Source organism: Podarcis bocagei (assembly GCF_964188305.1).
Source record: "Podarcis bocagei genome assembly, chromosome: 7".
NCBI classification, from domain to species: Eukaryota; Metazoa; Chordata; class Lepidosauria; order Squamata; family Lacertidae; genus Podarcis; species Podarcis bocagei.
Genome location: NC_138132.1, coordinates 92,059,127 through 92,074,285, shown reverse-complemented (window position 1 = coordinate 92,074,285; position 15,159 = coordinate 92,059,127). Strand labels below are relative to the sequence as shown.

The following is a 15,159-nucleotide window of genomic DNA, read 5'->3' as shown; positions in this document are numbered from 1 at the left end:
TTTTGCATAGAGAAGAAGAAGAGCTCAACAGTGTTGGGGTCTTCCTTAAAAAAGCTCCACAACAACTTTTTTTTGGGGGGGTCGAGGTTTTTACTTTTTGAAGCATGGCACCCCTCTGCTCACACCAAAGACGCATCTTTCCTTGAGCCCCACACGCCATGTGAGGAAGTTCCCCGTCCTGCGCTGGGCGGAGGCAAACCCAGCCCGCCTCCCTCTCTTCTCCCTTCCCTCTGACAGAGCCTGGCGTCCCAGCACAGCACTCCGCCCCAGGCAGGGCAGCTGCTCCCGGACTCTGGCCTTGGGCTTCTGCCTCAGTGTCCCCCTTCCTTCCATGGGGCACGTGGGGCAACACATCAGAAATGCCTGCGTGGTTTGGGTGCCTCCGTGTCCGCGTGGCGTGTGAGCGCCTTTACTGGCCTCGCACCGGGTTTCTGGCCTGTTTCCAAACATGCTGTGGCTGTCCCTCTGGTTGACTGGTTTAAAATATATTTCCCATCTGTGCCTGGGCTGAATATAAGAGGAAACACCTAGAATTTCACCATGTCTGTTAGATAATTGCTGCAATTCAGGATTATATATGCCAGCCTTCTTAGGGTCCCCAGCATGGTGCCTGCGGGCAGCAGTGTACCTACCAGTATCTCTTACAGCACCTGTGAAAGGTCTCAGTAAATATCCCCTCACAAATCCAAAATGTATGAAAGACTTTTGCTCTTCCTGCTCAGTTCTTGTTACATTGAACTCTCACCACTCCAAACATGTCCACTTTGCAGTGGGTGCCAGGAGTAGATGCCCACTTTCTCTTCTGAACAAAGGGGAGGTGCACAGGGCTTCTCTTTCAGAGCAAGTGAAGTGGGGTGGTGGCAGGTGTAGTTCCCTTTCTCACTGGTGAGGGTGGCTGATGCAGGGGCATGCCTGCAACATTTTGTGCACCAATTTCTCTGCTCTTTAAGATGTGGCAGCCATTCTGTGTTATGCAGCACTCCACTCCTGGCACCCACTTTGTGACTGGCATCCACAGCACTCTCAAAATCCCATGTGCTCACTGCTATTCAGGACAACTTGCAAGTAAAACATTAGAAAATGCAATGAAATGACATCAAAGTAATATAAGATGAAGAAAGGTTCAACAAATAAAGCAAATACATTAGGTAGGAAATTATTTATTTGGTAAAACAAAGGAATAGGTAAAGGTAAAGGGGACCATTAGGTCCACTCGTGGCTGACTCTGGGGTTGCGGTGCTCATCTCGCTTTCTTGGCCAAGGGAGCCGGCGTACAGCTTTCGGGTCATGTGGCCAGCATGACTTAAGCCGCTTCTGGAGAACCAGAGCAGCGCACGGAAACGCCGTTTACCTTCCTGCTGGAGCGGTACCTATTTATCTACTTGCACTTTGACGTGCTTTCGAACTGCTAGGTGGGCAGGAGCAGGGACCGAGCAACGGGAGCTCACCCCGTCACGGGGATTCCAACCGCCAACCTTCTGATCAGCAGGTCCTAGGCTCTGTGGTTTAACCCACAGCTTGAATTAAAAAAACCCTCTTTACCATCTGATGAAAGAACAAGTGAGGGAGCCAGTCAAGCTTTCTAGGACCAATAATTCCATTATATTTGCTGCAAAAAACCCTTCCATATCAACCTGCCCTTACTCTAAGATCAGCAACTGAGGCCCTCCTGGAGGCCCATCCTCAGTATCAGACACCTGGTGTGCTCTCCTGGGCCCAACTCTATGTAGGTGGCTAGTTAAGATGCTTCTTTTTGATGGGCACTTAAGGAGAAAAGCTGCAACTACTGCATTAGCAATGATTTGTTGTTGTTTATTAAACTTCTATACCGTCCTTCCTCTGAAGATCACAGGGTGTTTTACAGTATAAAAACACAAAAATACCATAATGACAAACAAAAACAATAACTCCAAACCCACAGTTAAAAAGGCCAAAGATTGTTTAATTTGCCAAAGGCCTGGGAGAAGAGAAATGTTTTTGCCCCTCCAGGAAAGGCTCACTCTCATGTTGCAATTCTCTGGATCTCATGGAGGAGGTGCACGAAGGAGGGCCTCAGATGATGGTTGTAGAGTCCATGTAGCTTCGTAGGGGAAATATGACCCTTGAGGTACTGCTGTTTAACACTTTATTGGGACAAAAAACAGCAGTTTGAATTGGGCTCGGAAACTAATTGGCAGCCACTGCAGTTGGATCAGTGTTGTCTGCTCAAACCGTCTTGCCCCAGTGAACAACCAGGGCCCCAAATTCTGCACCAGCTGAAGTTTCCCAGCTGTCTTCAGAGGTAGCGCAATGTAAAACACATTGCAGTTATTTAACCCACAGGCTACTAGAGCATAGATGACAGAAATTAGGCCATCCCTGTCCTTTGATGAGTCGTTACATGTTTTTAAAGGCTTGTGTCATTTTGTGGGTTTTTATGGATTTGCCTGTTGGAAACAATCCTGTGCCTTTATGCAAATTATTTAAAATAAATGAGTTTGTATACATACTTAAGATACGTATGTCAGAGGCTCATTTATAATTCTATTTCATGAATGATTCATGTTCTTATGTAGCTGCATTGATTTATAATTTCTGAATGTCCCATGATCATATTATGAAGCAGTCGTGTTCTATGTTATACATCAGTGGTTCCCAATTAGGGGTGTGGGGACTCCTGGGACTCCCATGGAATGCACCCAGGGGCTCTGCAGCCCCATCCCTTGCCACCTCCCCCCACTATTTTTCTTTTTGGTCATTTTTGCAGGGTTATATCACAAATTGTATGGTCTGTTTTAGTGCTGTGTAATTTTTCAGTATATGGGCCAAAATTGGTTTTGAAATCTTACTGCAATAATGATTTTGACCCGGCAATACATAGCAATAGATCACTCCTCATGCGAGGGAGAGCAGGGCAGCCGATTGCGAGTCTCTGCCTTTCCCTCACACTGATGGAGAATATCACTTCAAGGCACTGTGGCACTTCCTTCCCCTGGCACTGAGGCAGAGCATCTTTTCTCTTATGTTTAATTTTTTATTCGTTTTTACACATATTTTCCAGCATATCATCCTTTTAAACATTTCAATCTTTTTGGCTATCACAGCCTAGGACTTCCTTCGACCTTGACCAGTGATTTTCTAAAATCTTTTCTAATTGTGCATTTTGTTACTATAATTATTGCTATAAATTCAAATCTTAAATACAACTATTCTTAATTCTCTTCGCAATAATTTATATAATACACCTTACAAAACTTCTTTTAATCCTACAAGTGATGTTAATTGATTACAATTGCTTTCCAAATATATCGTAATCCTTTTCCATTCCCTTAGGAAAGTCTGGTCCTGCTGGTTCCGAATTTTCCCAGTTAGTCTTGCCTTCTCAGCATAGTTCATCAGTTTCTCTTGCCACTCTTCTTTAATTGGTATTTCTTCTTTAATTGGTATTTCTTCTTTAATTGGTATTTCTTCTTTAATTGGTATTTCTTCTTGCTTCCATCCTTGGGCTAATAGAGTCCTTGCTGCAGTTGTCGCATATAAAAACAAGTTTTTTTATTCTTTTTATGAATTTTTGTACCTACAATACGCAGTAGAAAGGCTTCTGGTTTTTTAACAAATGTATATTTCAACATTTTTTTCATTTCGTTATAAATCATTTCCAAGAACTCTTTCACTTTCTTACATTCCCACCACATATGATATGATAGAAAGTACCCTCCTTTTCTTTACATTTCCAACATTTATTGTCTGTTTTATACAGACTAATTTCAGCTAATTTCACTAGTGTTGTACATCATTTTCATAATATTTTCTTTCAGTGCACTGCAAGCAGTAAATTTTATTCCCTCTTTCCACAGTTTCGCCCAATATATTTGTATATTGTGACCAACATCTTTAGCCTAATGAATCATAACCGATTGAACTTCCTCATCTTTCAGATGCCATTCCAATAATTTGTACATTTTAGATAATATTTTAAATCTATTATTTAAAAATCAGATTAACACATATTAACATAACAGAAACTGTTTTCTATTTTCTATTCCTTTTCTTTTTTCTCTTTTTTATTTCTTTACTTTTTACCTCTTAAATGTCTGTATGTATGTTTTTCTGTTGTTTTTTCCCGATGTAGTTTGCAAGAATTTAATAAAAAAAAATTAAAAAAAAATTAAATCTATTATTTAATAACTCCAAATTTGATTTTGTATATCCAAATCCATTTTTTCTTTTTATCCTCTTTAAACATTTTGTTGACTTGAAGATAATGCAACCAATCATTCACCAAACCTTTTACATCTTCATATGGTTTTAGCTTCCATTGGTTCTCCATCTCTGTTACTAATTGCTCATAGGTGGCCCAATTTTTACCCATCTTTATCTTTTTTACACTCATTGCCTCAAGAGGAGAAAGCCACCATGGTGTCTTGCATTGTAATAGATTTTTATATCTGTCCCACACCTCATACAATGACTTTTGAAATACAGTCATAACTTATGTTACGTTTGCTTCAGGTTGAGCGTTTTCAGGTTGTGTCCCGCAGCGACCCAGGAAGTACCGGAAAGGGTTACTTCCGGGTTTCGCCACTCGTGCATGCACAGACGCGCAAAATGACGTCACGCGCAGAAGCAGTGAATTGCGACCCGCGCACTCGCAGACGCAGGTTGCCACTGTATGTGGTTTCCAAATCCTTTATGAACTTTTACTTTATCATACCAAAGATATGCGTGCCATCTGAATCTGTTGCCAAATCCTTCCAGATCCAAAAGGTCTTTATTCTCCCACAACATCCAATCCCTTAACCAACAAAGGCATGATGCTTGCTTTTCTCACTCAGCAAAAAAGCAGCCACAGAAGGACGTGCATCTCCACTGGATGCCTCACGGACTGCGGCTTGATGCACACCCCCCCCCCCCCGCAAACCATGCAGTGTTTTAGCAGGTGGAGGTTGCATCTTGGAGCCGCATCTCATGAATCCGCTCCAGGCAATTTAAAGCACCCCTTCCTGCAACGGAAAGAATCCTGGGAACCATGGTCTACCCCTCAGGGCCTACAATGCGCAGTACCCTTAAACCACAGTTCCCCGCATTCCCGAGGGGTGGGGTGCCTGTAAGCTTAGGATCGGGCTGCGCGCGCGGAAAGGACCCCTTCTCCCTCCCGAGCCCTCGAGGCGACCACGTGGCTGGCTTGGGATCCCCGCTTGCTGATTGGCTGTCCTTGGCTGCCGCCTGGTGCCCCAGGCGTCCGAGGGATGGAGCGTTCGGGCTGATTTTTGAATCGGGCCGAAGCGGGTGGGAGTTGGGCGGCGGCAGAAGCGGCCGGAGGAGTTTTTTCGCAGGTAGAGAGAGGGGTGCAGCCCCTTCCCAGTTCTCGGGGTCCTTTTCCTCCCCTCTTTTTCGAGGTCTTCCTTCTTGCATCCTTCGCTGGGATCAACCTTCCTCTCCCACGCCTGCCTCCCAAGGCGGTGCAGTTCCCCTGGTCAAGCGGCGGCAAAGCAAAACGCCGCTATCGCAAGGTGGCCTCATCCCTGAATGCCCGCTGCCTTCCAGGGTTGCGATGCATTGGCAACGACCTGCCTGCTTGTAACATCAAAGTACTTGGTGAGGTGCAGAAAAGGTGCAAAGATACTGGATTTTTCATGCTGTGGCCTCTAAGTACCACCACCACCTCCTCTTCCTCCTGCTGCTGCTGCTTTGTGCTAGATGTCACTGCTTTTAGCCACGATTCTGTGTTAGCCCCTATAGTAACCCTCTTCCTACCTATAGTTACTCAGAGCATGATATATCACACACATAAAATATCAACACACATATGTTGTTCTCCAGTGGTTCCCAAAATGAGTGGTAGTGCCCCCTGGAGGATTTACCTTGGGGGAGCTAAGAGCCAAGGGGGACCATGGGCGGGTGCTGGAGGTGTAAAGGACCATCAGACTTTGAAAAACTGGTATCTGTGGATCAAGTTCATCCCTTTTGTCAACTTAATTAAACTGAATAGTTTGAACAAATGTGCAATTAATTGCTACTGGTTTGAATTCTATTGTGTTACCTTCCTTGGTGGGTTGTGCAAATTGTTTGCTTGTTCCAGAACAGGGTGGCGGGGGCACTGGGGATGAGGTTATGGAACTAAAGGCATGATGGCTCAAAAAAGTTTTGTAACCACTGTTCTAGTCCTACACCAGCAAGTTATCATCTGAAAGTCCTCTGTTTTCACATATTTGTTCCTTAATAAATCTTTAAAAATTTGCGAACTTGCCTGATCTGTCACTGCCTGGCTCCACTGGTGGGTGGATTCTCAAGGACCCCAGAAATGAATGCTTTGGAACAGTAGGGCTCTGACCTTGCTGAGAGATGCTGGAGCCACATTTTAAGCTGTCAGTACAAAATCCTACAGTGGTGCAGAGTGAAAGACCTTGGGACTTTTTAAGAGCAACAAGCAATTGTTGCTGCTTTTTGCGTGTAGATAAGACTCACAGACTCAACTTTCAAAAAGCGGAGGCTGTGTGCGGTAAAATAACCGCCCTATGGTAACTTTTTTCTTCTCGCATTGCCATGATCATTTTTTGATGGAAGGCTTTGCAATGAGGTGGTGGAGGCTTTCAGCCCTGCTGCCACTGTATTCTGGTCATTCAAGTCTAATGCACATGAGTGAGAAGCAGGCCCCCTCCAGACTGGCGTTCTGCTGCAGTGTGTTCTGAAAGTCCTTGTGTGCTGCTGCTTCCTATAATGCAACTGTCACAGAATCGTATAATGGTAGAGTGGGAAGGAGCCCAAAGGGTTAGCTAGTCCAACCGCTGCAATGCAGGGTCCTCAGCCCCTCCAGACAGGTGTTTCATTGAGGTGTATTCTGCAGCGTGTTCTTGCTGACATGATCACAGTACATTAGTGATGGATTTATTCTGGAATGTTTCCTTAGTGCTGCCACATTACTGCTGCTGAGAGAGGCTATAGTGCAACATAAGTGGGACAGCCCAGCCCCAACATTTGGGTTATGAAAAGTTAAGGGATTTCAGCAGAAAGTTAAAGGACATGCACTGATTGGAAACAAGCAGGATGTCCGCCCCCAAACTTTGCAGACACAAATAGTATTGAAAGTGGGATCACATATGACTGTCCCAATAGCATCATGAGCACAAAGCAGCATGAATGAGCAATAAAATGACCTCTGGAGATACCTGCAATGAGGAATAGTCTATTCTGTCTTCCTGAGTGATTCACAAGAGCGAAAACTTATTTGTGCTGTAGGTACAAGAATAAAACAAGACGCCCACATTGGGGTGGGGAAGCCTGTAGGCCTCCAGATTGGCTGGACTGCCGTTCTCATCACCCCTGACCCCTGGCCATGCTGGCTGTTGCTCCTGGGATGCATCTGGCATGTTGGGAGTTTGGGTGCAACTCAGCTTGGAGGAGTTAAGACAAGAGAGGGTAGGCACCCACATTCCTATACTATCCCTGCCCCTTTCACCCATCAGCTGACTTCTCTATCTCCTTCTTGCTTAGACTGACATGTCTTGGGTTGCATCCTGTTTACCACTTCCTCCTCAGACTTCTATCTCAGACTTCAAGATGAGAGGTCATCTTTAACTCTTCTATGAGAGAACAAAGGAGCAAGCGTGGCTTTCTTGTTCTTCTCTGGACTAGCTGGATAGAAGTTTCTAGTACTAGTTTCAGTTATGTATTTCCTGCAATAAACCACTTTACTATTTTCTTCTCTGCAAGCATTTATCTCTGCATGATTGTGACAGGCAATGTCTCTTCTCTAACTAAGGTTTCACTGCATACCGAAAGGGTTTCAATAAGTCATTCACCAAGTTATCCCAATCAATAGTATTGTTAATTAGTGGCAAAAAATGCTTTAATAAATAAAATAAAGTAGCTTAAGCACCAGACAGATGATGACTGCAATAAGCCACCAAATTGGGGGTGGGGTGGGATTTATTCTTTGTAGCAAGGAGAAATATTGTTTGCCTCCCTTTCCCTCACTCCAGGTGGCTGGAGGCCTTCCAGAAAGCAGGAGATAAGGCTGCTTTCCCCAGCTGCTGAACTCATTCCTTTAAGAAACTCCAGAGAGCAGGCAGAACAAGCTGGAGGAGACATCAGCAGAGTTAGCCATGAAGAAGGCAGGGAAGCAAAGCCCTGGAGGCTCCTCTTCATCCAGTGACCCACAGGAGGGGACATCCAGGGATGCATCAGAGCAGATGTGCCCTAACCCACCTTCCCAGGAGGACACCGTCAGAGTCACTTCACTTCCCCACCCAAAACAGCCATCCTACAGCATGGAGCTGTTTAACCCCTGGCAGGACCTTCGGTGGTACCAGATCCCCTTGTCATCTTCAAGGAGGCCCAAAGCAGGCCTCTTCAGCTTTACATTCCAGTCCAGCCTGGAGGAGTACCAGCAGCTCCGGAAGTCCAAGAATCTGAAAATCGGCCGGCCCTTCTCCATGCCGCCTCTTTCTTCTGTTCCCTTGATGCTCACTGATGGCTCCCAGGAAGCACCACACAAGAGGGTGAGTAATCCCTGGCCAAATGTGAAGCTAGAATTTGGGGCTTGGGAGGGAGGAGTGTGCTCATGGATTGACTCCTGGGGCTGGCGTGTACTGTTGCCTTTGTTGTCAGTCCAAATAGATATATGTGCAAATAAGTATTATTTTTAGAGTGTCCGAAAGGCACATGTCCTGCCCTTAGGCTTAGACTCTGAGAGGGCAGAAGACCGTCTTGCCCAATGCCTCTTGGAAGCCTCCGGCAAGAGTCTCTCCCATCCCTGCAAAGGGAAGAGGCACTGCTCAGTGGCAGACGGTCCCAGCTTCAGTCCTTAGTATCTGCAGGTAAGGCTGGGAACCTTCCTTGTTTATAATGCTAGAAAACCTCTGCCAGTCAGTGTGGACAATACCAAGCTTGTTACTGAGCAGATGGACCAAGGATCCAACCCTGTGGAAGGCAGCTTTCCATGTAGTGAAATGGTAGAGGGGGAGGGATCCGTTTGGCAATGCTAGGATGCAGAGGGTCCATCCTGCTGGAACCGCAATGTTCTTTACTTGCTGGTGGTCTTGCTGTGATGGTCTTGCTGTGATGGAGGTGAAGGGGCTACCCAGCAGCTTGCGATAGGAGCCAGTCCTTCTTCGGCTTGTGATAGGAGCCAGCCATTTCCCTTCTCCAGCTCTCTGCAGCTACGTGGCAACAGCAACTAATAGTCGCAGCAGAGTTCTTTCTGGAGAGTGTGGGGAGGAGAAAGCAAACTCCCTGCAGCTGTTGCGGTTGCCTAGATCAGGCTGCTCTTTCCCTAGATGTTTTCCTTGGGAGGGAGACCTCCCAAGAACCCTTGGTCATCCTCGGCTGGTAGGTACCTCGAGTTACAAAGGCCTCAGGTTACAAACTCCGCTAACCTGTGAGTGCCTGGAGGCGGTTGGAGGCGGTTGGAGGATGGATGGCGGCTAATGGATTGAAGTTGAATCCTGACAAGACAGAAGTACTGTTTTTGTGGGACAGGGGGCGGGCTGGTGTGGAGGACTCCCTGGTCCTGAATAGGGTAACTGTGCCCCTGAAGGACCAGGTGCATAGCCTGGGAGTCATTTTGGACTCACAGCTGTCCATGGAGGCGCAGGTCAATTCTGTATCCAGGGCAGCTGTCTACCAACTCCACCTGGTACGCAGGCTGAGACCCTACCTGCCCGTGGACTGTCTCGCCAGAGTGGTGCATGCTCTAGTAGTTATCTCCCGCTTGGACTACTGCAATGCGCTCTACGTGGGGCTACCTTTGAAGGTGACTCGGAAACTACAGCTAATCCAGAATACGGCAGCTAGACTGGTGACTGGGGGCGGCCGCCGAGACCACATAACACCGGTCCTGAAAGACCTACATTGGCTCCCAGTACGTTTCCGAGCACAATTCAAAGTGCTGGTGTTGACCTTTAAAGCCCTAAACGGCTTCGGCCCAGTATACGAAGGAGCGTCTCCACCCCCATCGTTCTGCCCGGACGCTGAGGTCCAGCGCCGAGGGCCTTCTGGCGGTTCCCTCATTGCGAGAAGCAAAGCTACAGGGAACCAGGCAGAGGGCCTTCTCGGTAGTGGCGCCCGCCCTGTGGAACGCCCTTCCAGCAGATGTCAAAGCGATAAACAACTACCTGACATTCAGAAGACATCTTAAGGCAGCCCTGTTCAAGGAAGTTTTTAATGTATGATATTTTAGTGTTTTTTGGTTTCTATGGAAGCCGCCCAGAGTGGCTGGGGAGGCCCAGCCAGGTGGGCGGGGTACAAATAATAAATTATTATTATTATTATTATTATTATTATTATTATTATTATTATTATTATTATTACCTGGAAGAGTTACCTCAAGTTGAGAACTTTGCCCCAGGATGAGAACGGAAATTGTGTGTCGGTGGCGCAGCAGCAGCTAGAGGCCCCATTAGCAAAAGTACGCCTCTAGTTAAGAACAGTTTCAGGTTAAGAACAGACCTCCGGAACGAATTAAGTTCGTAACTAGAGGTACCGCTGTACATCGTGCCACAAATGTCCCAGTACAAATTCTAAGTCCCAAGCACCCTGCATGACCATGAGATCTCTGTAAGCATGAATTGGGTCCTATCAGTTTTGTCCCCAGCACAGAGAGCCAAACTGCACACACAAGAGAGTAGTCCAAAAGCCACAGAAAGCGCTGATGAAGTTGCTGCAGAGAGGCTTCCTTTGGATAATGACACACCTTGAACGGATGTCCCTTTTGTCCTACAGCCAGACGGCCGCAGGCGCTCAAGAGCTGGTGAAGCCAGAGGTGGCAAATCCCTCTCCTATATCAAAGGTAATATTTTAAAAGAGGGGCGGGCAAGACTTAAGGCTTGTTGGATCTACGCTTCACTTTTTGCTAGAGCCCTGAGATTTATCAAGGAGAACCAGGTGCAAAAGGCACCCAGTTTGAATGAAAGAGCAGGGAGCCTCTGAGCTGAGAGGTAGGTCTTCAGGACTGGGAATGAACTGAGCTCACACAGTCCCCCCCCCCCCCCATTAGCTCTCTACATTTCAGCAGCCTGATTTAAGTTGGATTTCTTTTTCATTGCCCCTGAGTCATGTTGATCTGCTGCAAATCATTCAGAGATCCACCATTATATTTTGATCTACCTTCTTCCCACCCTTGATCCAAAATGTCAGCAGTGACTTTGGCAGTGCAAAGGGATTGCTTCTGGCAGGGCAATCCCCTAAGGTCCTGTTTCAAAGACAGCTCTGCTTTGCTGGACCTTACAACAGGGCAATTACCGTAATGGATACCCTTTGCTTTTCCAGAGGCAATGCTAAAAGCACAACAATGGCCGTAGTTGGCCATCCTTTTGCTGTCAGTGTGATGAAGGAGGGTTTAGGGATTCTCATAAATGGTTGGTGGCAGGTGAGTTCACCTGAGTGGTTCTTCAGTGCTCTGGCCCCTCAGACTAGGCTTGGTGGATCAAGGGTTCCCCCCAACAAGCCAGCTAGGAAACACTGTCTTATGAAACCATCCAATCCACATCAGCTCCTCATTCTGGGGTTGCTTCCAGATTTGCTTTCACAGAATTTCTGCAGAGGTTTATGCTATCACCACCAAGTGGCTCATGAATGTGTATTTAGCACTTGCTATTTATTGCAATGTTCTTGCTTTTTTGTAGGATCTCAGCTAAAGCATCCATGGCAGATGGCCATCCAATCTCTGCTGTGGGTTGTGATCCCATGGAGATAGTTGAAAGGGAGGAGTGGATCATACGTCTGATAAATGCAGGCGTAACTCAATTTCTTTTTCAAAATGTAATGCCCCAACAATTCAAAAAGTGTTTTGCATTGGCTTTAAAAATAAATCCAGCCAGCAGAAAAAGATCCATATCCAGTTTGGCAGTCCCAGGCTCTGTTGAAAGGGAAAGTTTTGATGCATAATGTAAGGCCAGGGTAATGCAGTGGTTATACTGTTGGACTAGGAGCTGGGAGACCAGGGTTCAAATCCCCACTCAGCTATTATGCTTGCTGAGTGACCCTGGGACAGTCACTGTCTCTTAGCCTGACCTACCTCACAGGTTTGTTGTGAGAATACAGATGAGGAGGGGGAAAGCCATGTCTGCCACCTTGAGCTCCTTACAGGGAAATGTGAGATGTAAATAAAATAAAATTAAATGTGTTGAAGAGCCATGAAGCTGTGAGTCCCACCACAGATAAAGCCCTCGTCTGAGCAGCCTCTGGTTGTACTTTGGATGGCAAGGACACCCCAAGCAGGTCCTTCTCCTTTCCTAAGACATTCTAAGCAAGGTGGGGGGAGCGATCACTCCGTTATCCTTGACTGCACCAACTGCCCCTAATCCTGGGGGTCCTCACCTTGCTCTTTCATTCTCAGCCCCCCCCCAATAATATGGAGGGTAGTATTTATTTTAGGACATAAGAAAAGCCCTGCTGGACCAGACCAAAGGCCTGTCTTGTCTGTCTTGTCTTCCCTTCTGCTTCCCACAATGGACGACCAGATGCCTGGGAGAAGCCTGCCAGCAGGACCTGGGGCAGCAGGGCTCTCCTGATCTTGGTGCCCTTTGAGAGATTTATCTCCCTGCTGCGTTTGCCTAATCTCCTTTTAGAGCTGTCCATGCTGGGGGCCTGCAGTTCCTTACCCATAGATTTGAGGATTACAGTGGTAAAATTTGTAATCTCAAGCACTTTGTATGCTAAACCGCATCCTCTTGGAATGCAGTCTACAGAATAGTGATATTTAAAGCACGTGAAACTGGTAGTGCAGCTGTTTTGATGTGGTCAACAGTGGGCCCCTTCAAATGTCCTTTATATTGTCCATTCACAATAAAATTATTTGTGCTCAAGATGGTATTGGGACAATTATATACAATCCCATGTTCAAGTTTTGGGGGCAGACATAGCGACATTTTTCCACCTTTGCCGCATCAAGCAGTTGGTCCCTTACCTTTCCCGCCCTGACCTGGCCACAGTGATCCATGCGATGGTCAACTCCAGGCTTGACTACTGTAATTCACTCTATGTGGGGCTGCCCTTGAAGCTGTCCCAGAAACTCCAGCGGGTGCAGAATGCTGCAGCGAGGCTCCTCACGGGGTCTCTGCCATGGGAGCATATTCACCCAGTGCTTTTCCAGCTGCACTGGCTCCCGGTGGAGTACAGGGTCAGATTTAAGGTGTTGATTTTGACCTTTAAAGCCCTTCACGGCCTAGGGCCCTCGTACCTACGGGACCGCCTCTCCCACGGAGAGCCTCAAGGTCCATAAATAGCAACACCCTAGAGGTCCCAGCCCTAAGGAAGTCAGATTAGCCTCAACCAGAGCCAGGGCCTTCTCAACACTGGCTTGGCCTGGTGGAACGCTCTGCCTCATGAGACCAGGGCCCTGCGGGATCTGATTTCTTTCTGCAGGGCCTGTAAGACAGAGTTCATAGAATCATAGAATCATAGAGTTGGAAGAGACCACAAGGGCCATCGAGTCCAACCCCCTGCCAAGCAGGAAACACCATCAGAGCACTCCTGTCATATGGTTGTCAAGCCTCTGCTTAAAGACCTCTAAAGCAGGAGACTCCACCACACTCCTTGGCAGCAAATTCCACTGTCGAACAGCTCTTACTGTCAGGAAGTTCTTCCTAATGTTTAGGTGGAATTTTCTTTCTTGTAGTTTGGATCCATTGCTCCGTGTCCGCCTCTCTGGAGCAGCAGAAAACAACCTTTCTCCCTCCTCTGTATGACATCCTTTTATATATTTGAACATGGCTATCATATCACCCCTTAACCTCCTCTTCTCCAGGCTAAACATGCCCAGCTCCCTTAGCCGTTCCTCATAAGGCATCGTTTCCAGGCCTTGGACCATTTTGGTTGCCCTCCTCTGGACACGTTCCAGTTTGTCAGTGTCCTTCTTGAACTGTGGTGCCCAGAACTGGACACAGTACTCCAGGTGAGGTCTGACCAGAGCAGAATACAGTGGCACTATTACTTCCCTTGATCTAGATGCTATACTCCTATTGATGCAGCCCAGAATTGCATTGGCTTTTTTAGCTGCCGCGTCACACTGTTGGCTCATGTCAAGTTTGTGGTCAACCAAGACTCCTAGATCCTTTTCACATGTACTGCTCTCAAGCCAGGTGTCACCCATCTTGTATTTGTGCCTCTCATTTTTTTTGCCCAAGTGCAATACTTTACATTTCTCCCTGTTAAAGTTCATCTTGTTTGTTTTGGCCCAGTTCTCTAATCTGTCAAGGTCGTTTTGAAGTGTGATCCTGTCCTCTGGGGTGTTAGCCACCCCTCCCAGTTTGGTGTCATCTGCAAATTTGATCAGGATGCCCTTGAGTCCATCATCCAAGTCGTTGATAAAGATGTTGAATAAGACCGGGCCCAAGACAGAACCCTGTGGCACCCCACAAGTCACTCTTCTCCAGGATGAGTTGTTCCGCCTGGCCTTTGGCTTGGAGCCAATTTGATTCCCTCCCTCTCTTTCTTTTTCCATTCACCTCCTGTGAAGAGGCTGCATCCTAATGTTTTAATGTTGTATTTTAATCTTTTTAAAATTGTATTTTAATCAACTTGTTTTTATTATTGGTTGTTAGCCGCCCTGAGCCCGGTCTTGGCTGGGGAGGGTGGGGTATAAATAAAATTTTATTATTATTATTATTTGTTTCCAGTCAGTGCAACCCCCCCCCCCCATTGGTAATAATGCAATAGGATTGGGGAAGGCTGGCAGAATGGAGTGGAGTGATATGTGTGGATAGTTCAGGATGAATCCAGCAGTCATGCACTGTTATTGCATCAAGCACATGTTGCAGAATAAGCCCACCAGTCTGGTAAACGTCTGCATGGCAGTGGAGGGAAGAAACGCCTATCTTCTTGGACTGCAGGAGGAGTCAGCAGAGGGCGCTTTCCCCTTGAAAATGTTACTGAATCCCAGGAGTTTTTCACTAAATGAAAGTTCTATTTTTCACAGGTCAGAAAGCTCCTTCTCTCAAAAGATGCCCTTAGAAACACCAGTCTAGTGGAACAATATAGTAGCATTTCTGAAACTTCTTACAACTGGCCTCCATCAGTACAAATGTGTATAGGTCTGAAGCCGAAACAACTTAGTTAGAATCATAGAATCATAGAATCATAGTTGGAAGAGACCACAAGGGCCATCGAGTCCAACCCCCTGCCAAGAAGGAAACACCATCAGAGCACTCCTGACATATGGTTGTCAAGCCTCTGCTTAAA

The 15,159-nt window shown here is 46.6% G+C and overlaps 1 protein-coding gene across 5 annotated transcripts in view; it reads left to right on the top strand.

The window, feature by feature from the left end:
• The first annotated feature begins 4,653 nt into the window (after positions 1-4,653).
• FAM178B (family with sequence similarity 178 member B) overlaps positions 4,654-15,159 on the top strand; it is a 227,882-nt gene continuing 217,376 nt past the window's right edge. For 3 of the 5 annotated variants that reach the window (XM_081200924.1, XM_081200923.1, XM_081200921.1), the window contains exons 1-3: positions 4,655-5,315; positions 7,962-8,480; positions 10,702-10,768. In XM_081200924.1, coding sequence (XP_081057050.1) covers positions 8,085-8,480; positions 10,702-10,768 — 463 coding nt within the window. In that variant the 5' untranslated portion in view covers positions 4,655-5,315; positions 7,962-8,084. Of the gene's footprint in view, positions 5,316-7,218; positions 7,399-7,961; positions 8,481-10,701; positions 10,769-15,159 lie in introns of all 5 variants that reach the window. The other 2 variants (XM_081200922.1, XR_014009894.1) reach the window with 2 other exon arrangements.